The sequence below is a fragment of the Athene cunicularia genome (assembly GCF_003259725.1).
Source record: "Athene cunicularia isolate RWA chromosome 2 unlocalized genomic scaffold, athCun1 chr2_part1, whole genome shotgun sequence".
NCBI lineage: Eukaryota > Metazoa > Chordata > Aves > Strigiformes > Strigidae > Athene > Athene cunicularia.
In genome coordinates, this window is record NW_020799095.1 from 144,786,895 (window position 1) to 144,811,153 (window position 24,259).

The 24,259-nt window shown below is 38.3% G+C and overlaps 1 protein-coding gene and 1 long non-coding RNA gene across 11 annotated transcripts in view; both read left to right on the forward strand.

Moving 5' to 3' along the window:
- Positions 1-24,259, forward strand: part of LOC113476391 — a 795,003-nt gene that overhangs the window by 410,335 nt on the left and 360,409 nt on the right. The gene's annotated exons all lie outside the window — the stretch shown is intronic.
- EFR3A (EFR3 homolog A) overlaps positions 1-24,259 on the forward strand; it is a 95,441-nt gene that overhangs the window by 21,846 nt on the left and 49,336 nt on the right. For all 10 annotated transcript variants that reach the window (XM_026841904.1, XM_026841901.1, XM_026841902.1 and 7 more), the window contains 4 exons: positions 3,417-3,493; positions 5,205-5,332; positions 8,181-8,331; positions 21,208-21,329. In XM_026841904.1, coding sequence (XP_026697705.1) covers positions 5,226-5,332; positions 8,181-8,331; positions 21,208-21,329 — 380 coding nt within the window. In that variant the 5' untranslated portion in view covers positions 3,417-3,493; positions 5,205-5,225. The remainder of the gene's footprint in view (positions 1-3,416; positions 3,494-5,204; positions 5,333-8,180; positions 8,332-21,207; positions 21,330-24,259) is intronic.

Consider the following 24,259-nt stretch of genomic DNA (forward strand, 5'->3'; position numbering starts at 1 on the left):
ATTTTTGATGATAAACCTACATAAAGTGGAGTAGGTTCTTTTTAACTGGCTTTGTGACTGCATTCTGTAGACCTACAAAACGGCTTATTTGTGTGAAATGAATCTGTTTATTTGGTTCAGCTTTTATCTGAGTTAAATTTCTATCCAAGAAGTATAGAATCTATTTTCAATTGCTCAGCTTCTCTCCGTCTTTTAAAACATTCATCTTTTCTGGTCTACATAGTGAAGTGTTCCTAGATTCTATTTTTTAACTTCATTCTGTTTTTAACGTATGTTGTTAGGGGTTGATTTTTAGGGGTTTTTTTATATACACACTTTTTAAAAGAAACCTATTCCTATGTTTTTATTAATTTTTCCTGGTTATATCAAAACACTGAGCAGTGATAAATAATTTTCCCACAAAATGTGTCTCATGACTGTTAATTGTTTTAGTTTTTGCTCTTGGTTTTTTTCCTGTGTTTTTTGTCACACTTCCCCCCCCCCCGAGTGTTTTAAGTGTAAACTTTAATTTATGTGCTCCAAATATCTTTGGAGGATGAAAACTTTGATAGATTAGCTCTAGCTTTCTAATACTTGAAGGTTCTATTTAATTTAGAAAATTCTTTTAATGACATTAAAATTGATACTAATCTTAGTTTCATATTTTATTATAGAAAATTGTTTGAAAATGTGGTGGTATTTTTTTATGTAAACTGTGCTGTAATTAAATATATAGCAATGTAAATATACCACTGAAAATCCAGGATGGGGAGAAGAGAAAATTTTCATATCTTATGTAATACACTTTTAAGCCTTTTTTTTTTTTAAAAAAAATGTCAAAATTTACTGTGTGCCACAAATTTGAAGAGCAGTATTTGAACACTATGAAGTTTCCATTAACTGAAACCATCTGGTAAGGCTGTCAGAATTGAGTTGGTGCTGTTATCTGATATTTCATCCCTCTCAAAGGAGTGATTGTATCCAGGTTTTATGTTCAATTTATGTAATTACCACAGTTCTAAAACACTGTTTGAAAACTTAAACTGTGGGCCTTTGTAAGGATTTTCTCTCCTGCCACTTAAAGACGGAGAAACTAGCTCTAGAAGAATTTTTAATTGTCCCTGTCTTGCATATAATATTTTATGATATTTTCTGTTCTTACTATGGTTAAGATAGCTGTAGCAAAATATTTACTATAGTTATTGCAAGAATATTTTGTTATACTTAGCAGTAATCAAGCATACTATTTACTCTGGACCAATATTAGTGTCCATAAGTTAGAAAATCAAGTAGGAAAACAAAAGTACAGAGTGTTGAGCCAAGTGCAGAGATGCAAACATAACTCAAACATTTAACAATATTAAGTCTTGTTCTGGTGGATTTTGATGGCGACACTTATATTTCCGAATACTGATTGATATATTAGACACTGAGATAGTGCTTTCTTACTATGATTTTACTTTTATACTGTTACACAACATTGCTCTCAATAGGATAAATTTGTATAAGTATCTGAATTAATTTGGATTTAATTCCAGTAGGTTTTCAACCTCTTCTGGTACCTACATTTTCCAGTGGCATATGAAATAGCTTTGATTTTAGCTGCCTAGGACCTGTAGATCTTATGTAAATGGAGAATTTTTAATTTATTTTTTTTTTACACATTGGTTAGATTTTTGGGAGGAGGAGATGTCAACAGAAGGAGTCATATGAAGAATTTAGCAGCAGTAACAAAGTACTGTTTCACACAAAAGTTCTCAGTATTCCAGTTGTTTATTCCTTGCGTGTTTTTTATTTTCATAGTTACTTATTGAAGTTTTAAGTCCGCATTCATCTTACTGGTCATATATGACTCTCTCTAATAGATGAACCGAGCTAAAAGACCACTGAGGAGAACTTAAATTGTGCTTTTAAAATTATAGATCTATCCTTAATTATTGTTTCCAAATAAATAAATTGTAAGATTAAAGTTGTCAGACTATGAGCACAATTCAGATTTTTGTCCAGAAGACAAGTAGTATCAGAAAACAGGTGCAGTAGAGGGACAGTATCTACTCATGTAGAGTCTTGTAATAAAAACAAGTATAGCAGGGGAAATCTTTGTCATAAATCTCACAGATGTTCTGATAAATATGGTTAAAACCAACTAAGGTTACTTGGCTGTCTTAAGTAAAGAAATACAGATCCCGATGTATTTGTCTAATACTTCCTCACATCCTGAAAATTTGATGATTATAATTTATCTCCAAAAGTTACTGCTCAGATATTCTTTATTATTTTCCCTACTTTGATTTGCAGTAAAAACTTTGGCAACTTTTACTGCTTTTAGTGTTCCACGATTTTATGAGTACATAAATCAGTACCTTTAATAAGATATTTGTAAGATATTTAGTTATCTGAATGCTCTAGATACTGAGATTTGAAAAACCAGATAGCCACGGACCTGCATGCATACTTGCTATATTATTATTCAGTATATTATTTCTAATTTAGTGGTTCTCATGTATCAGAGCTGCTTCAATGTTAGTCTGAGGCTTGGACAGTGAGTTGGTTTGGTAATGTGTCCACTGAAACATTTAAAGATGATTTGTCAAATATTTAAATAGAAGAAAATTTAAATAAACAAATAAAAGAATAAAACTGCATGGATAAAATAGTTGGACAGAGAACTAGAAACACTTTTTCGGGGTTGGGGTTTTTTTGTGCTAAGTTTTTACTTCAAGTAAACTGGAATAATTCCAAAGTTCTAGCAGTGCTGAATGCTAGAAAAAAAACAAACTATACTTTGTAGGCTTCTGTCTTGTTCGAGCAGGGGGTATGACTCCTTTTAAATTAATAAAATTGCAAGCTACATGTGTTGTTGTCATTATATTTTTATATCAGTACAGTATTAGTAGAAGACTAGAAATGAGATCAGAAAAATACCTTTATTCAAGTCACTGTCTTCTGTCTGATGCCCAGTAAAATAGTGGGATAATGAAGGGAGAGCTTGTTTTGTATATTGTGCTTTATATGGTTGCCTGGAAACAGAAGATTTTGTAGTTGACTTTTTTGTAAAAGTGAACATAATGCATGTTTAGATATGTTTTGAAATGATCATTCAGAATGAAGATAAACCAGCAAATAATATAGCCTTGATTTTAATATTACTATATGTTGAAATTTCTTGATTTTTCTACATGTTTTTAAGTATGGCTGGATGACAGGTACAGGTACCCAAGATGCTTGCCTGTTTTATCATATATTACATTATAAGATTAGTCTTGTTTATTTGACTTCTCAGTCATTTTCAGTGACCTTAATTTTGCTTTAGTGCTGATGGTAACAGCTGAATTCACTATCTTTTTTTTTCTTGCTTGTCAGCTAGTCACTTCAAATGAAAATACTGGAGTTCCTAAAGCTTAATTCTAAATTCTGGGGGGTAAATCTCTCTGCAGGAGTGTGCTGTTGCTGTGCCGCTTTGCGACCTCGCTACAAGCGTCTGGTAGATAACATATTTCCTGAAGATCCAAAAGTAAGTGATGACTTGAAAATTTTAAGGGATTGGCGTTTGAAAATTTTTTGTTAGTAACTAATGCTTTAGCAGTTTTCTGTTTATTTTTTCTTTTCTATTTTAACATTTTACAGTAAATTCTGCTTTAGCTCTTCATAGCTTTAATAGAGGTTAGCAGAATAATTTAGCTGGAAAGGGATCTCTACAGATATCTGGTCCTAATTCCCTTTTCAAAGCAGCGTTGTGCATATTGAAGAGCAAAATTAGTATATTTTTTTTCAGAGAAATAGAGATTTAATTAAACAGGGTATTCTGCAGCAGAGGTAGCACTTAACTTCATAACTACTTAGAACCACAAGCACTTGTTTTATTATGGTTGCAGGTGTGAACATTTTCTGGGTTTTTTTACAAGATTTTAATTTTCTAAGTTGTAATGTAATGACTGTATAGGTTTTTATAGTTCTGGTAGACTGTTGTGATCCAAAAGGGATTTTTGGTTTTGTTTTTTTTTAATTTCCCCAGTTATTCATGTACAGGTTTTTTTCATTTCACTGGAACAGTGTTGGAGTTATATTAAAGCCTAGTTCTTATTCTCTGTGAAAATAACTTCTGTGTTACCATTTAGTAATCCCTATATCTGTTCATAATCACATGATGGTTCAGACTGATCAAGAGTTTGTTTTTCCTGCTGTATTTTTTTAAAATGTGTTACCAGATTTTGTTATTTTATATTATAGTAAGAGTAAGCAGAACAGCTTTTCCTTAAAATGTGTTCTTACTGAGTGCTGTTTACAAGTGTATGTTACCGGCTTCAAATGAAAGGTTTTCTCTGAATACAGTACGTTGAAAGCATGGAACAATATGGTTTTATAGATTTATTTGTTTGAATCTACTTGTTTGATACAGGTGTAGAAACACCTGGAATTGCTACAACTGTAGCCTTATATCTTTAATTTCACTCAGTAGCTCTGAATTGAGACTCCTTAGACTCTTGCTTTTCTTAGCATTCATTGGCTCAGTGCCTTTCCTAAAGTGTGAGAAGACTTGCTTGATAAAATGCATAAATTAATAATGATTGTGTTAATAGCTTCTAAGTAATTTATTTTAAAAATAAAGTTTTTGTGAACTTCTAGGAAAAAAAAAAAAAGTCTTATCCTTCCTACCTGATAGTTATAACTTCACCTGAGGAGATCCATATCACAGTTCACGTTGGAACTAGTATGTTAATCTTTGTTCTTGTTCTAACAGTTTAGCCTTCAAGTCTTGTCCAAGCTGTAATACTGAAGAAAATATTTAAACTACAACCTAAAATATTTAAGCTACGGTCTTGTTTGTACATAAAGTCAAAATTATACATCAAATAAACTTTTTTGGGGGGGGGTATGGGAAAAGAAGAAATTCACATTATACCAGTAGGGAAAAAGCATGTCGTGGAACTGATGACATATCTCACTAAGTACCTTCTTTTGGAATACCTGTTTCCCACCCAAAAAAAAAAGATGGGGGAAGACAGATGCTTCATTTCTTAAAAAAAAATACTTTTTTTTTTTTTTTACATTGCTGACTTTTACAGCTAAGCTATTGACAATTTTGCCTAAAACATTTTCTTTTTTCAGTACCTTTATTCCCATCTGTATGGCTCAGATCTCTAAATGTCAAGTAGACAAAAGGAAAAACACTTCAAAAGCTTTATACTTGCTGTGAACTTTTTTTTTTGTATGTCTGTTTTTAGGATGGTCTGGTTAAAGCTGATATGGAGAAGCTGACTTTCTATGCGGTTTCTGCACCAGAAAAGCTGGATCGAATTGGTGCTTACCTAGCAGAGAGACTGAGCAGAGATGTTGTCAGACATCGTTATGGGTAAAGAAATAAGTCACAGCATTAAAAATACATTCTGACAGGTAGCTGCATTTCATCCTATTTGTTTTGTTGTTTAGGAGGTAAGACAGACCCTTTGTGGTGAGTTAACCTTGGCTGGCTGCCAGGTGCCCACCCAGTCACTCCCCCTCCTTGGCATAACAGGAGGAGAAAATAAGATGGAAAAGTTCGTGAGTTGAGATAAAAGCAGGGAGATCACTCACCAATTACAATCATTGGCAAAACAGACTCAACTTGAGGAGGATTAATTTAATTTATTGCCAATTAATAACAGTGTAGGACAGTGACAAATAAAAACCAACTTTCCTTCACTCCCCATTTCTTAACAGGTTCAACTTTACTCCCGACTCCTCTACCTCCTTCCTCCTGAGCAGCACAGGGTGATAGGGAGTGAGGGTTGTGTTCAGTTCATAACACTGTCTCTTCTGCTTCTTCCTCCTCACACTCTTCCCCTGCTCCACCATTTGCTTCCCACAGGATACAGTCCTTCATGAACTTCTCCAAATGAGTACTTCCTACAGGTTGCAGTTTTTCAAGAACTGCTCCAGGGTGGGCCCTTTCTATGGGATATAGTCCCTCAGGAACAGGCTGCTCCAGCATGGGTCTCCCATAGGTCACAAGCCCTGTGAGAAGACCTACTCCAGTGTGGGCTTCTCTCCATGGGCCACAGATCCCGCCAGGAGCTGGCTCCAATGTGGGCTCTTCACAGGCTGCAGCCGCCTTCAGGGCACATCCCCCCAGCTCCAGTGTGGGGTCCCCCCCAGGCTGCAGGTGGGTCTCTGCTCCCCCATGGAGCTCCATGGGTGCAGGGCACAGCTGCCTCACCACGGGCTGCACCATGGGCTGCAGGGGAACCTCTGCTCTGGTGCCTGGAGCACCTCCTGCCCCTCCTTCACTGGCCTTGATGTTTTCAGAACTGATTCCCACATTTTTCTTACTCCTTTCTCACAGCTGCTGTGCAGTGTTTTTTACTCATTCTTAAATATGTTGTCACAGAGGTGCCACTAATGCTGCTGATGGACAGAGCTTTGGGCAGCGGTGGGTCCATCTTGGAGCTGGCACTGTCAGATGTGGGAGCAGCTCCTGGTGTCTTCTCAGAGAAGTCACCTCTGCAGCCCCCCTTGCCATGTAAACCCAGTACACCCTTAAATGTCATTTGGTGTATTAGGAGATGGGGATATCTTTCTTTTCATTGCTTTTGACTAAATTTTATTTAAATGTGAACTTGTAAGACTGTCATACTGTTAAGTCCTATTAGAGCTAGAAATTGAAAGAACATAGAGTCACAGAATCACAGAATTATTCAAGTTGGAAAAGACCCTTGGAATCACCAAGTCCAACCATCAGCCCTATTCTACAAAATTCTCCCCTACACCATATCACCCAACATTTCATCTAAAAGACCCTTAAACACATCCAGGGATGGTGACTCCACAACCTCCCTGGGCAGCCTATTCCATTCTCTGACCACTCTTTGTGAAAATTTTTTTCCTAATGTCCAGTCTAAATCTCCCCTGTTGCAGTTTAAAGCCATTACCTCTTGTTCTGTCACTAATCACCCATGAGAAGAGACCAGCACCAACCTCTCTACAATGTCCTTTCAGGTAGCTGTAGAGAGTGATGAGGTCTCCCCTCAGCCTTCTCTTCTTCAAACTGAACAGTCCCAGCTCCCTCAGTCTCTCCTCATAGGATTTGTTCTACAGGCCCTTCACCACCTTGGTTGCCCTCCTTTGCACTCGCTCCAGCACCTCTATCTCTCTCATATTGAGGTGCCCACAACTGGACACAACACTCCAGGTGTGGCCTCACCAGTGCAGAGCACAGGGGGACTGTCACCTCCCTATTTCTGCTGGTCACACTATGACACAAGCCAGGATGCCGTTGGCTTTCTTGGCCACCTGGGCACACTGCTGGCTCATGTTCAGCTGCTTGTCACTTAGAACCCCCAGACCCTTCTCTTCCAGGCAGCTCCAGCCACACCTCCCCAGGCCTGTAGCCATGCTGGGGGTTGTTGTGGCCCAAGTGCAGGACCTGTCACTTGGTCTTGTTGAAGCTCATCCCGCTGAGGGCTCACCGATCCAATCTATCCAAGTCTCTCTGTAGTGCCTCCCTATCCTCATGCAGATTAACACTCCCGCTTAACTTAGTGTCATCTGTGAATTTACTGATAATACACTATGTCCTTATCAAGATTATCAATAAGGATGTTGAACAGAAATGGTCCCAACACTGAGCCCTGAGGAACACGTCAAAAGAGGGAGATTTTAAAGAGTGTGGAAATGGAGTAGCAAAATACTGAGTCTGGGAAGTAGCAATATCCATCACAGGCCATCGTTATTGGCCTTCCTGATAGCAAAAGCTTTTTTTACAACTCTGTAGAATGCACAAATGACCATTCATTAGGGTAATGTTTGCTGCTTTTCTTTACTCTTTTTCATTTACTTAGCATGTTATCTGACTGTGCAGGAGCAGAAGTTGTTGTTTTTCTGTACTAGGATTTGTGTAGACAGAAGAGCTGTAGACTAGAAAGCGAGGATTTGTAGTTGGAAATAAAATGTGCTAAAAAAGAAAATTGGATTGTGTTTGCTCTGTTACCAGGTATTATGATATCTCTTCTAAAAATATTCTTCTCCCAATGCCCCCCACAAAAAGAAGAAAAATTATGAATGTAGGCAATACCTATAACTTCCATTTTTTAGATCATGAAAAAAATATATGCTTTCCATGATTTGTCTTCTAACTTTTGTAGTAATAAGTACCTAAACTGAATTAATTGAGGTAATGATAAATGTAGCATGTGTTTATGTGAGTGTCTCTAATTAATTTTCAGGTATGTTTTAATTGCCATGGAGGCACTGGACCAACTTCTAATGGCTTGCCATTCTCAGAGCATAAAACCGTTTGTGGAAAGTTTCCTTCATATGGTGGCCAAGCTTCTGGAATCGGGCGAACCAAAGCTGCAAGTTCTTGGAACTAATTCTGTGAGTAAACTCTGATACTAAATCAAATCAGAATAAATTTTAGTTTATTTGCCATGGGAAAGTAGTTTCAGAGGTCACAAAGTATCTGCCAGTTAACATGAATTGAGAAGATTCTGTACGGGGCAGGGTATGCCATTTGGCAAACACAGAGCAGGTATCAGCTGGAAGGCAGAAAAACTTTCCTTTAATCTGTAAAATTCTTTTGATGGATGGACTCATCAAGTGCAGAAAAAACTGCTTCTGGAAGGAACAGGAAAGCTGTTCTGTGAATTCATATTTTGAATCTTTAAACAGACCTCCTGGAACCCTTGTATAGGTAAGACAGTGTTTTCTTGCTTTCCAGCAACAAGAGCACTATTGAGAAGGAGGAAATAACATCCTTCTCCACAGCGCTGAAACTACACAAAAAGATTGCTATTAACTGAAAAGTAGCCAGGAGACAAAAGCTTTCAGGATCACAACCTTACCATCTTACTAGCTTAAGTATTTCAGGATTCAGATCCAGGCTTAAAGGGCATAGCTCAAAGTGTCAAAATGAAGATTAGGAGATCCAGTTTACCAAATAAGTAATGAATGCCATCAGTACTATAGTTCTGTCATACTTCTTTTTTAACCATTATTTCCCAGCTGATACAACAGGGATCTCATAAACTTCAGGATTGTGATATGAACTGTTTTCATTTAGAGTGATTGCTTTTACATGAGTAAAGAAGTAATGCTTGCGTTCTGTGTACATTGCCATTGTTAGTTGTGTGGTAGTTTTTGTGGATTCTGTAAAACTGTTGGGCTTTCCTTTGGGCATGATAGCCAGTTGATGGAATTAAATAGAGATGTAGTTCAGGGAGACAGGAGGGTGGAGTAGAATAATGCTACTCTGGAATAGAATTTCTTATTATGGTGGAACGCAGAGAGCTCTTGCTCTGATGTAGGGCATTGTCACCTTGTGCCCCAACTAGCAGGACAGCTTTACTGAGGGTAATAAGATAAATTTATTTATTTATTTTAATATCTTTGAGCCAGACTACCCTGCTTCTTTTGATTTGTTTGTATAATATGCCTAGGCAAAACCTCCTAGGGAAATAACTTATTTCCTGGGCTGCCCAATGGCAAGATGTACATCCCTTTCCAGCTGTTTAATATCCTTGGTGCCAAACAGTTACTGCCAACCTCCACTTCGATGTACAAGACACATGTCGCTTCCAAACGAATGTTATTAAACAGAGCTCTACCTTATGGTAATCCATTTGATATCCTTGTCAGTTCCTAATGAAGTCTTTTATGAGTAAAGCAGATTAATGGACTTCCTAAATTAGGAGATAATTTGTGTTTGTCTGTTGTAAAACTCAGTAACCAAAAATAATCATGTTTTCATAAATCAGGTGTCTAATTCTGTGAAGAGAGTGAATATATACAGCACTTCAACAGTATTCCAAAAGCTAATTTTGGCCTAATTATGCTAATTTCCCTAGGTGTCTTCTGTAGTCAGTGGAGAGGAGAGAAAAGATGAATCTTTTTGTGTTGACTCAAAAGGAGCAAAGTATATTGACTCTGATAGCTTGTCTGTTTCCAAGGACACTGACCTGCTACATTCTTAAATTTTGTCAGACGTGGAGAAAGCTTGCCATCACATTTAGCCTTTTTTAGTTTTTCCTCTCATCCTGAAGGAAGGCAATAAATAAATAATAGAACAAAAAACCCCAACCAAAATTGTACAGAAGGTAGAGTGACTGAATAATCTCTCGTGTGCTTTAGTTATTCTGATATATACCACTTTGGAGTGGAGACTAGTATTGTTGGAAGAGAAGAATAAATTGCATATGAAGTAAATGTCTTTAAAGTGGTGAAGAATCAGGCAACCCTTGGAAAAGTTTCTGTAGCATTTTTAGACTATACTCGGTTTCAGGCCTATAAAATTTATATTCTGCTTACACTTAAAAAGATACAGAGTATGACTGTGGCTTGATTATCTTCCATCCCAAAGCTGATTTCCAAAGCTTCACTGAGATACAAAGGCAGTGAAGTCTTTCAAGTAATATTGAACCGTCTTACTTGCAGTTTTTTCTCAGCCTCACAAACAGATTTTGCTTCAGCTGTGGGGACATTTCTGATTGCTCAGAAGTCAGGGTTTCAAGTGAAACAAATCTGTGTACTGAGTGAGTAAAGTCTTGTAGAAATCTGGAAGCTCCGACTGACTTCCAAATATGTGGTTTTGGATTAAGAATTTATTATACTTGGTACTCTCTATCTTAAAAAACTCCTGAATTTGTATTCAGCTGTTTGATGTCTTAAATTCTTTTTTAAATTTAAATTTAATTTTTCAAGTTGATTTTCTTCTGAAAAGCAAACCTGAAGATTACTGTTTTGTAAAAACAATCGTTGGCTTTCGTTTATATACTTTTATGCCTGATCTTCAGGTTACATATAATGAATTTCTATGTCTTTTTATATGTTGCATTTGTAAATTATGTTAGCTTATTTCCTAGAGCAGCAATGATATTTTTTATAACGTAATTGTAAATCTATTTATATAGGCAGACACTTGAAGATGGATGAAACTCAATAGTGGATATGTTGAAATGGAGTTTTTTTTGAAGTAGAACAGATTTCAAACTGGCAGTGTCTATGAAGTTCAAATGTCTTTTTCTATCATGAAAGATATTTTTATTAACCATGTGCTAAGATAGCATATGCTAGTGAGGAAACTGAAAAAAATGCAGTGAGAAAAAGTGAAATTTCCTTGGCTTAAGTATTTCAGTATTTGAAGGCTGATTGCAATAAGCTTTTACTTAGAAACTTACAGCAGCACTGAATTCCTCTCACCGTTTTGCAGAATTTCAGTAACCGAATATCACGTAAAACATCTGTCTTTCTCATGTACAAATAATTAAATGTATTGCTTAGATCCATAGTGGTGTTATTACTAGAATAGAATTAAATAATTAATAGGATCATAGAATGCTTTTGGTTGGAAGGGACCTTAAAGATCATCTAGTTCCAACCCCCTGCCATGGGCAGGGACACCTTCCACCAGCCCAGGTTGCCCAAAGCCCCGTCCAACCTGGCCTTGAACACTGCCAGGGAGGGGGCAGCCACAGCTGCTCTGGGCAACCTGCGCCAGGGCCTCAGCACCCTCACAGTAAAGAATTTCTCCCTTAGATCTAATCTAAATCTCTTTCAGTTTAAAACTGTTACCTCTTCTCCTCTCACTGCACTCCCAATAAAGAGCCCCTCCCCAGCTTTCCTGTAGCCCCTTTAAGCACTGGAAGGCTGCTTTTAAGTTCTCCCCAGAGCCTTCTCTTCTCCAGGCTGCACAACCCCCACTATCTCAGCCTGTCCTCATAGGAGTGGCGCTTCAGGACCCTGATCATTCTCATGGCCCCACTCTGGACTTGCTTGAGCAGGTGCATGTCCTTGTTATGTTGGGGCCCAAAAGCTGAACACAGCACTGCAGTGGGGGGGCCTCATAAGGGTGGAGGGCTGCTGGCCGCACTGCTCTTGATACAGCCAACGTTATGGTTGGCTTTCTTGTCTGTGAGTGCACATTGCTGGCTCTTATTCAGGTTTTCATGTACCGACATTAAGTCCTCCTCATCAGGCTGCTCTCAATCCCTTCATCACCCAGCCTGTATTTGTGCTTGGGATTGCCCTGACTCATGTGCAGGACCTTGCCCTTGTCCTTGTTGAGCTTCGTGAGGTTCACACAGTCCCACCTCTCCAGCCTGACCAGGTCCTCTGGATGTCTCATCCCTTCCCTCCAGCGTGTCGACCACACCACACAGCTTGGTGTCACTGGCAAACTTGCTGAGGGTGCGCTCAATCCCATTTATGCCTGTTCTTCCTGTCTAGGTGCATACAGCTTTAAATCTTTGAACTTGTCAAATTTTTTTTGGACAAGATATAATTTTTTAAAAAAATCTTTTTAATTTTCTAACATTTTTTCATAGAGAGGATCCAGAAAATCACTTCAGCGAGCAGGCGGTCTAAAACAATGGGCTGCATAATTAAGTAAAATTTTCATGTTGACAAAACTCTCTTGAACACAAACTGTCAGCTAATTTGGAACGTTGAAAGTAAATTATTTGTATTTTAATAGTAAAACATTTTTTTAATATGAAATTTATCAAATCTATGTAGAACCCAGTATTACCACAATGGCTTTCTTTAGTTGATAGGGCATTTCATTTTGGAAGTGTGGTTTCTTCTTAGGAGCAGTGAAATAATGATACTGTCAGTGACAGTGTTGGGCTTCCTGTGCATGAGAAGATGACTGTTATTGCTAGTTGTCACCATGTGTTATTTAAAAAAAGACGAGTGGTATCCCAAATGGAAAAGTGAACAGTCAGTGACTGATTTAACAACAGGATTTTTATATTTGTTAGTGCTGGTTTATAAAAGCAGCTGGTCAGGATTGAAGTGCATATATATGTAATAATAGTATAAAATGTCAAGACTAAAATTAAGGAATGTCAGAAATAATATTCCTGGTAGAGTACTCATTTGTTTGTCTTGTTTGTCTGCAGCATGCTAATCTGGAAGTATGTGATAGAAGCTTATCTTTATTACAAGATGCTTCTTTCATCCCATATACCAATATAGAATTATGTGCTAGTGGTGACTTAATACACAGTGAAGTATTTAATCTCTAGGATCCCTGCTTTTTTCTTATAGGAGTTAAAGGTATAGAGAGACAGTTACACAAAACACTCTCATCCTGTAGGATATTAAATTATCTTCTAAATTCTATGTCTGCATCTACTAGAAGTTGAGCGATGCTAGATAAATTGTTTTAGGCAGTCCTTTAAGGTCATTCACAGTTAAGTCTTGCTTCCCCACCTGATCCTGGTGCTTTCTGGTCTTGCAGTTTCATAGCCTCACTAATGTGGTTCTGTAGGCCAACATACCATTACTGACTCCGTTACACAGCTGCACACGTAGTGTTCAGGATAAATTTCCTCCAAGTGTCATGAAGTAAATGGAACGTGAAGCTATCCATCCCATTCCAATAAAATTCAAAATGAGAAGTGTCAGGTGACTTAACTATTAATAAATTAACTGAATCACCAATTTCTATTGCTGAGAACTTTATCTTGTTATTATTTATTGTGATCATTTTAATACTGTGGGTGTAAAGGCAGTGCATGAATCCAGTGTTCAAAACTTTTCCATTTAGAAAAGTTGAAGTGTTTGTCCCTTTTGCATTTGTTTGGTGAAGTGTATGCACCCATTCAGATGCCTCTCATTAATGCTGTACTGTGTAGTTTATAAGAGCCTTATGTTTATAGGATATCATGGCTTCCTATGTGATAGCTTCCTAATAACGGGATACAGTCACTTTGTCTGTCAGAGGTGGTAACTATGAGTATCAGCACCCCTTTTCCCTTATCTTAAACAAGAGAAAATTGCAGGCTGCAGAAGACAGACTGGGGAGCTCAAATATAAATAAAATACTGCTCAGATCCAGCCTACAGTTTTTACATGGAGATACTTTAAATAACATAACTCAAACTTGAACATGATGCATGCTGTTCTTGAATTGCTGCAAAAACCTGACATTCTTCAAAGACATCCACAGTGCATTAAAAGTTACAATTCTTCTCCTACTATACTGGCTACATAAGAGTGATAAAACAGCATAAATATATATAAGAAATTGTGTCCTTAGGAATGTAATTTGGGAACTTGCGTGATTCACTTACAGAACTGACACAATCTCTTCTCTGGTAATGTGATCCAAGTCTCTTGACTCAGTCTGGAACAAACATCTTCTGCATCGATAAGTTCATTCTTTATTTTGTGGCAGACTTATACATTTTTATACTGATTGAATTTTATTGATTTAAAAATTATTTAAAAAATAAGATATTAGCAATGTAAGTTCCTTTTGTACTGTCTGTATACGAATATAGAAGGTGCTTATACTGGTAAAACTTCCATAAATTACCAGTGCGTGACTGCAGGAATTTGCTATGACTTAATAACGTGGTTACATCTACAGAAGCTTTTAAGTATATCCCAGGCAAGTTTTTGGACTTTCATAAGAGTTCTGTCTTTTTTTAGCATGAATAATTTTTATAGTTGAAGTATGCTTGAAAATATCTTAGGTGCTTAGGAGTAATATATTTTTTTATTTAACAACAATAACAGTTTAAGAGCACCACTGTTAAGCAAGGAAAAAGTATAGATATGTATACTGTAAAAACTTAAAATTTTTTGTAATGAAATGGAATTGTATACTTTTCTGATAGTGCAACTCAAAACTTATTGCAGTTAGCTTTCCTGTGGCCTAAATGTTCAGTCATCTGAATGCTAATCCTGGAATATGCTTCAGAAGTGCTTTATGTTCAGTGGGTGTAATTGTTTTGTTATACACATGAGGAAATAAAAACATTTTGCCCTTTCTGGACATTTTACTGTGCCATTTTGAGATGTATAAGTTCTGGGTACTTTCTTCCCTGCTGCAAAGCTACATCATGATGTAGGAGGAATGTCCAGAGCGAGAGTCAGTAATGCTTTCTTGGCCTAAATTTGTCATTTATTCTTACAAAGCCATTTCTTGGTATAATAAATCTTTCTTCTAGCAAAACAGTAATAACTACTATAATAAGACTTAAGTTTTCATGTTGGAAGATCCTGTCAATCAAATAATTTTGTATTTTAGATAATAATTATAATATGCTAATATTAAATGCTAGATGAGTTAATATTCTCACAGCCCCTCCCATTATGTTTTCTGTTCTTTAAACTTTTTGCTTCCGTTCTTTTACATGCTTTTCTGAAGTTTGCTGTGTGAATCAGTTACAGACTTGAACACTTGAATGTCTGGAATAGGCTAGCATCATATTGATTGTTTTGGTTTTTTATCATGAACTTTGTGCTTTATTAAATTGCAAAGAGTAATTAGGTTCCTGTCTTAAAAACAATATGGAAAATCTGTTTCTCTTTTGTAATTAGCAATTCCGTGAAACAAACCAATAAGACATAAGACTGCTCTTCCATGTGGGTGGCAATGAAACTGCAACACGTAGTCTGAGGGCAGTCAAATGAGACTGTAGGGCCTTGGGATGGTTGGTAAGGGAATTTGGAGTACAGGTTATTTTTTCATCTCTCCTTACGGTTGCAGGCAGCAACACACAAAGAAGTAGATGGACCCAGTCTATTAATATGTGGGTCTCTGACTGGTATCACTGCCACAGTTTTGGGTTTTTCGATAATGGGATGGCTTACACAGCACCAGGCCTGCTGCCATCAGATTGGGTTCACTTTCTTAAAGGTGGAAGAGCCTCTTTACTCACTGGCTAGCTGGGCTCATTGACAGAGCTTTAGAGTAGACTTGAAGGGGGAAGGGAATCATATCAGGCTTGCCCATGACAAACTGTGGGGTGACACGTCAGGGTTAGAGGGCGGGGTGCTAGCAAGGACTCTCAGTCTGTTGCTCTGTGGCATGTTGTCTGCAGTGCATCACACTTACGGAGATGAGCCAGGAGCTCCTCAGGTAATAGGAGCCAACAGAGAAATAAAGTGAAATAGCTCAGAGCAATTAAGGATGTTCCTTTAAAAAGGTGACATGGCTGACAGCCCAGCTGAAGTGCCTCCACACCGATGCACACAGCATGGGCAACAATCTGGAGGAGCTGGAAGCCACCGTGCTGCTCGAAAGCGATGACCTAGTTACCATTACTGAAACTTGGTGGGACAAATCCTGTGATTGGAGTGCAGCTATTGGTGGCTACAGGCTGTTCAGAAGGGACAGGCAAGGAAGGAGGGGTGGAGGGGTTGCCCTCTACATCAAGAAATGGATAGAGTGTGGAGAGCTGCCTCTGAAGAATGGCCGTGAGCAGGTTGAAAGCCTATGGGTAGGAATCAGAGACTGAGACAACAAAAGGAATCCTGTGGTTGGTGTGTACTAGAGGCCGCCCAATCAAGGGGAGCCTATTGATGAAACCTTCTTACTCCAGCTACAGGAGACATCGTGCTCGTCCTGCTGGGAACTTCAGCCACCCCTACATCTGCTGGAAAAGTAGCATAGTGAGCTGTAGGCAATCCAGGAGAGTCCTGGTACATATTGAGGATAAATCTTAAGCCAGGTAGTAGACAGCCCTACCAGCCCTACTAGAGTGGGTACGATACTGGACATGATGGTCACTTGCACTGGTGACCTAATGAGTGACGTCAGGATTGGGGGCAGCCTGGGCTGCAGTGATCATGCACTAGTGGAGTTGCAGTCCTGAGGAATATGGGTCAGACGAAGAGTGAAGTCAGGACCCTGAATTTTAGGAAAGCAAACTTGCAGCTCTTCAAGGAGTTAGTCAATAGGACCCCCTGGGAAACTGCCCTCAGGGACAAGGGAGCAGAATAGAGCTGGCAAATCTTTAAGGACACTTTCCATAGAGTGCAAGAACTCTTGATCCCCAGGTGTAAGAAATCAGGCAAAGAAGGCAGGAGACCAGCATGGCTGAGTTGAGACCTGCTGGTCAGACTAAAGGGCAGGAAGGAAATGCACAGGCAGTGGAAGCAGGGACAGGTGTCCTGGGAAGGGTGTAAATGCTGCCCAGTTGTGTAGAGATGGTGTTAGGAAGGCCAAGGTGTGGATGGAGCTGAACTTGGCAAGGGATGCAAAGACTAGTAAGAAGGGCTACTACAGGTATTTCAAACAGAAAAGGAAAGTCAAAAAAAGCATAACTCCCTAGTGAGCAAGACTGGCAGACTCTGGTAGCAGTGGACAACGAGAAGGCTGAGGTACACAACTTTCTTTCCTTGGTCTTCACTGGCAACCTCTCTTCTCACACCTGAAAAGCAGATGGACTGCAAGATGGGGACTGGGGAGCAAAGCCCCTCACACTGCAAGAGAAGATCTATGGGACCAGACAAGATTGAGCCCTGAGAAGTTGGATGATGTAGTTGCCAAGCCACTCTCCATGATATTTGAAAAGTCATGGCAGTCAGGTGAACTTCCTGGTGACAGGAAAAAGGGAAACATTGCACCCTTTTTTTATAAGAGCCCTGGGAACTACCACCTGTCAGCCTCATCTCTCTGCATGGGAAAATCATGTGTTAAGGCACAGGGCATTTGAGACAGCGAGCATGGTTCGTGTCCAGTATGAGACATTCATCAATGGCAAGTCTTGCCTGATCAACCTAGTGGCCTTCTATAATGGAGTGACTGTGTCAGTGTACAGGGGAAGAGATATGGATGTCTTCTATCTGGACTTCCATAAGGCTTTTGCCATGTTCCCCAACAACATCCTTTTCTCCAAATTGGGGAGAGAGAGAGAGAGAGAGAGAGAGAGAGAGAGATTTATTGGGTGGACTGTTTGGTGGATGAGAAATTGGTTGGTAGTGGTTAACAGCTCAATGTCCACATGTGGATTGGTGATAAGTGTTGTACCTCCAAGGTCCGTACTGGGACCAGTACTGCTTAATATCTTCATCAGTGACATAATGGGATTGAGTAGACCTTCAGCAGATGACACCAAGCTGAGTGGTGAAGTTGACATGCCTAAGGGACAGGATGCCATTCAGATGGACCTGGACAAGCTTGGGAAGTGTGCCTGTATGTGAACTTCATAAACTTCAACAAGGCCAAGTGCAAGGTCCTGCACATGGGTGGGGTCAACCTCTGGTATCAATACAGGCTGGGCATTGAGTAGAGGGAGAGCAACCCTGTGAAGAAGGACTTGAGGGTACTGGTGGATGAAAAACTGAATGTGAGCCAGCCATGTGCACTCACAGCACAGAAAGCCAACCATATCCTGGGCTGCATCAAAAGCGTGGCCAGCAGGTTGAGGGAAGTGATTCTGTCCCTCTGCTCTGCTCTGGTGAGACCCTACCAGGAGTACCATGTCCAGATTTGGGGTCCTCAGCACGGGAAAGACATGGACCTGTTAGAGTGGGTCCAGACAAGGTCACAAAACTGTTCAGAGAGCTGAAACACCTCTCATGAGGACAGACTGAGAGATTTGGGGTTATTTAGCCTAGAGAGGAGAAGGCTTCTGGGAGACCTTATGTTGGCCTTCCAGTACTTAAAGGAAGTTTATAAGAAAAATTGGGAGAGATTAGTAGGGCCTGTTGTGATAGGACAAGGGGTAGTGGTTTTAAAGTAAAAGAGGGTAGATTTAGATTAGATGTAAAAAATAAATTTTTTATGATGAGGGTGGTGAGACACTGGAACAGGTTGCCCCAGAGAGGTGGTAAATGCCCCGTCCCTGGAAATATTCAAAGTCACGTTGGACGGGGCTCTGAGCAACCTGGTCTAGCGGAAGGTGTCCCTGCTTATTGCAGGGGGTTTGGACTAGATGACCTTTAAATGTCCCTTTCAACCCAAACTATGATTTAAAGTATTTTCCAGGGTCTATTGGGAAAGAAAGGATCACTTTTATAACTCACTATATTGAAAAAAGAAGTATGGATGCTGTTTGTGGATTGCCTTTGAAACTAACAGTAGACTAAAGAATTATTTTTTTTTGACTGTATGTCACTTTCTTATCACCTGACTATACATGATGTTCTCCAGAGAAGGTCATGTAAAATAAAGTTGTATTATACAACATTGCTCTGTTTTCTGTAATGGCTGAGAATGTAATTTTACAAACTATCACTTTCAGCTATGGCTGTAGCTGTCAGTGGGTGAACTGATAGTGCAGTTGAAAAGGATGAGTGTTCTAGATAAAACAGAAAAAAAAAATAGAAAAAGTGGTGTTTTTTTTTCTGAAATATACAGCTTTCACTTTCAGCTTGAAAACTACCTCAAAACCTCCACACATTAGTATGATGTAGATGATGCTAAAGTGCTTTGGGCTTGTCTAGATGTATGTGGGTAATGTGCTGATAAAAGCAGGTCCTATGTCTTGGGAAGTATACCTGAAATGCTTCAGCCTGTGCTTAGCAATTGGTGAGAATATTGGGGTGGAAAAAAGCGGAGAGATCTTAATGAGACATCTCTCAGCTTCTGAGCAGAACCAACACTGTGTTAAACCTTTCCTGACAACCTTTCCTTTCCCTTTTTTCCTCTCTTTGTAGTCTGTTCTTAAAACTGTCAGTGAAGTAAAACCCAGAAGTTGTTAAGGTAGTCCACTTGCATTAGAAAGGAGGGGATTTTAATATCTAACTTGGGTAGCCTTTGCTTCAGTGTAAGCCCATTGTGCTTTTCCTATTACCACTGGGACAAAGAAAAACATTTATCGCTTTTCTTTTTGTAGCTGTCTTCTGTACACAATAAGACTAATATCTTTTAGTCAGCTCTACACTGGATAATTTAATGTCTTTCAGTCTTTTTAACAGGTGTTTATCTAAAGTTTTGTTCATCCCTTGAATAATTGAAGGACTGTATCAGTTAATCACCATCTTCAGCTGTGATGCTTCAGCTGGATGTGGTACTTCATCTAAGGGTTTATTAGTGCCAATTATATGGCAAAAATAGGTGTCATGGGTCATACAGATGTATCACAATATATTGTTTTCTTTTTCATGCCAATATAATGGCATTGACTTCTGTTGAATGTGCAATTTATTATAACCCTAAGTTTCTTTTCTGCATTTGGCTGTGTCTGGCTTGTACTTTTACAGCTGTCTTAAAGTGGTATATTGTGTTTGTCATTCCTAAATTGCTTCCTTGATTTTTCAGGTCCAATTTCTAGTTTGTCAAGAACCAGGCACTGAGTGTGCCTACAGCTCTGGCCAGCTTAGTGTTCTTTGCAAATCTGATGAGCCTGCTCTGCCATTTAAGTCTCTAAGGAAACTCACATAATACTGTATTCCAGGCAGGGCCCTTCAGAAGTTCACTCAATACATTATTGTAGTTTGATGACTTACAAGTGTTTCTGTATTTTTTCCAAACCCTTTTCCATCTATATTACAGGGAGTGTTCTTGGATAGTGGTTTTCCCTTTGAGAATTCTGTGTATTTTTTTTGTCAACACCATCACTGAAGTTAAGATACAACAGATGCTGCTTCATCTGGATTCACGAAATCTGTTTCCCTGTCATAGGAATAATTTAGACTGGGTTGATGTGATTTGTTCTTGACAAATCCGTGTTGACTGTTACTTACCCCTTCGTTATTTTGTGGATGTTTGCAAATTGGAACTTTTTTTCAGAGTGTCTTTCTGTGAATTGAATTGAAGTTGACTGGGTTATGATTCCCTGACTACTCCTTTTTCCCTTTTGTAACGATAGACAGAATTGACAGGATGCCTCCAAGTTTATTTCCCTTGAATTTTAGTAAGTCAGAATGTTGCTGGTTAACCTGCCAGTGACAGTGCACCAGTTGATTGCTTGGACAATTACCTGAAAGGAGGTTGTAGCAATGTGGGTGTCAGTCTCTTCTCCAGAGTAGCAAGTGTGAGAATGAGAGGAAACAACCTCAAATTGCACCAGGGGAGGTCTGGATTGGATATTAGGAATTTTTTTTTTTCCCTGAAATGGTTGTCAAGCATCGGAACAGGCTGCCCGGGGAAGTGGTTGAGTCACCATCTCCGGAGGTTTTTAAAAGATGTGTAGAAGTGGCACTTAGGGACATGGTTTAGTGGTGGGCTTGGCAGTGTCAGGTTTATGGTTGGACTCTATGATCTTAAAGGTATTTTCCAACCAAATTGATTTTATGATTCTATGAATTGGTTGCACTATTCAAGTGTTAGGTATTTTAATTTTTCATAGTATGTTGTATTTCGTGCATTTGTACCCTTCCATAATTTCTAGTGGAAAGGTAAAAACTCTCCAATTTAACTTTTTCATCTCTGAAGTTAAATATTTAAGTATTGTCCAATCTGGATTCTTTAATAATGCAATGTTTTATGTTGCTTCTTAAATGAAGCTTAGTATTCATTATTCTCATTTGAGAAATTGTTATCAAAAGCTTTTTTAAATGTATTTCATTTTCCAGTTTGTCAAATTTGCCAACATTGAGGAAGACACACCTTCATACCACAGACGCTATGACTTCTTTGTGTCTCGATTCAGTGCCATGTGTCATTCATGTGACCACGATCCAGAAACACAAACCGAGTAAGTGCCGTTCTGTATTAGGGAAAACTGTCTTAACACATTAATGTAGTCTGTAATAGAGTTTTTTTATTATGATATTTAGTGGAATAGTTAATTCCACAGGAAGAAAATAAAAGTCTGACTTTTAAATAGCACTGAATATTGAACATTGTAGGTGGCTAGAACTCCTGGAATATGTAAGTGGAATTTTACCTGAATAATGCTTGCCAGATTGCATGGATTCTCTCCAGAAAGGCACCGCTTATTACTGTAAAAGTCTGTGAGTTGCATAACTCATTTGAGAAGTTAATAAGGCTACTTATACGAATAGCAAAAGCATATTTTGAGTCAGCTCTGAGAATTACTTATTAAAATTGAATTTTCTTAGATGTCTGCAGTATGATACTGTGTGTGAAACTGAAATGCCTTCATGAATTAGTGTTGCCAATTTTTACATTATGTAAGCACCACAATTTTTTTTACTTCAGCTCCCCCTAGCGATGTGTTCTTTATATGAATTGTTAATCAGTATTTAACTCCTGAGCATTTTAGAAAACTTGAGGCTTTTCAGATTATATTATTTGCATCTTTTCTATTTCCATGCATGAAAATGTTTAGCCAACTATGAAAAATCCATGGGATGAACATTTATTCAACTCTTTGGATGTACTGTTGTTATGTTAGCTGTAATACATAAGAATTTTTCTTAAAGTTTGCAGTTTCAGAAATCTGTGGATTGTATTTTCAAAAAGAATGAATACTGTCTACCTCACTTATGAGAAAAAGAAACAAAAACAAAACAAAAAAATCATTCCCCCTTTAGTCTACTTGTTCATTGCTCCTTTTTTTTTTTTAATTTGCTGCCATCTTACTTGTTGCCCTGTTGCTGTGTGTAGGGTTCTACTATAAGCGTTGTCTCTAAAAGGGTTAGGATTAAATCTGCCTGCTTCTCCTGTACTTTTTCTCCTCTACCCACCCCCTTCTCTTTAGGAAGGTTATTCCAGTGAGTGGTTTTACAGGATGACCTTGTGAATTTTTCGGGGGAAGAAGTGAATTGTACTCAGGGACCAATGGGAAACGGGGATGGAAACGTCTTAAGCAGGTGTCACTAGTGAAGCCAGTGTGTTATTCAGCTACCTCTTAACTTAGGCTTTGGTCAGGTACAGTATATTTATCTGAAACTGATGTTTGCAAATAGTATTCATAAATGTTTTAATGGGATTTTGCCTTTTTAGGCTTAGCGAAACTAAACCAGAAAAGTTAAATTACTTACCAAAAAACATTTCCTAAGAGGTTAGGACATGAAGCTCATCTTAGGATTTTAAGTACTACTTTCACCTTCATTGCCCTGTGCAAATGAGAGGTAATAATAGTAATGAACTAGAACATGGAATGAATTAAGAGACTAGTCATCCCTGATTAATCTATCAAGTATGATCTACCACTCATAAGGATACCCCAAAGTAAAATACCTTAAAGCTGTGGTTGCTGTAAGAGAACTGTGCTAATCTTTTGCTCTTCAAACTATCAGCCTGCACTGTTAACCTGCGCTTCAGCCTGCAATGCTGATGTACCCTTAGACAGGGAGGAATTTCATCCTAGTGACATAAGAATGTACATGATCTTGATTTAAATATAATTCCACTTTAATACCTATCTGAGTCATCTTTAGAAAAATGAAACATTTCCTCTGTGTGGTGAAATTTGCTACTGCACCTTCCTCAGTACTTCAAGCCCCATTTTTCTACCTCCTGTACAATAGTAAGAACATGAAATCAGTGCTTGTGGCATTCCAATACACAAGTGTGGCCATTTTTCCCCCTGTGAATCGATGATTTTTTTTTTTTTTAATGCAGATTAATGAAATTTATAGCGATATGACTTTTTCCACATCAACCTAGACAGTTTGAATGTATCTCTTTTAAAATAGATCTTTATGGACATCAATCGTTCTTGGAGTTGTCATACCAGATTTGCTGTAGGTATTGAGGAAATTGAACAAAACAGATGAGCTATGACTAGAGATGACAGATTGAAATGCAGGTATCACAGGTAGCCGATACCATTGATGGAGCTAGGGGGTAATTCATCTCATCCTAAAAAAGACATCTGGAGTCACTGTTTACCTGCATAGCTTGAGGTTCCACTGAACTGACTGGCTTGAATGGGAGCTTGAACATCATCTACAAACATAGGCAGGTAGTATAGGATTTTGAGTCTGAAACTGAATACCACCTGGTGAAATTTTCCTTTCAGCAGGGGAGGTTAGTGCTAGTATTTAATGTATCTAAAGCCCCAGTATCAGCAAAACTTGATTACCTTAAGAACATAAAAAGAAGTTTCAGTGATGGAATTTTTAGAAGTTCTGTCTCTTAAATGTCAGTCTTAAAACCTTAATATTGAAAATTTAATATTAGATACTGCACTATACATGTACTACAGCAATAGAAAGTGCTTTTTTAACTGTTTGTGCATCCCTCTTCTTCCTTGTTTTGTATGTAACCCTATTAGAACTGTCTTGAAAGATCTAGAATGATATCGGATCCATACTGAATGCACATGGCTTTGTTCAGAAACGGCTGACACACAGGGGACTACAGATTTAAATATTTACAAATGGAAATCTAAACAAAAATATGAATTATAGAGTTTGGTTGCCTCTGTAGTTCATCTAGCAAATATTTTAATGCATCAGATTTGGCTGAACAAAGACTAGTTATGTGTTGTCCATTCTGAAATTAAGATTTTAAAAAGAGAGGGAGGAATTTTAATAGAAATAATAGCAAATTTTAGCAAAGCTCATGCTTATTTCCTCTGATTGCTGTATCACCCTTTCATCTACTTGTTTTCAGTAAGTAAAATTCTATTACTACCACTTGTTATAATGACTAATTTGCTTACTTCATAAAAGAATATTTTGCCATTCATTTAATTGAACAGATTCTCCTGCA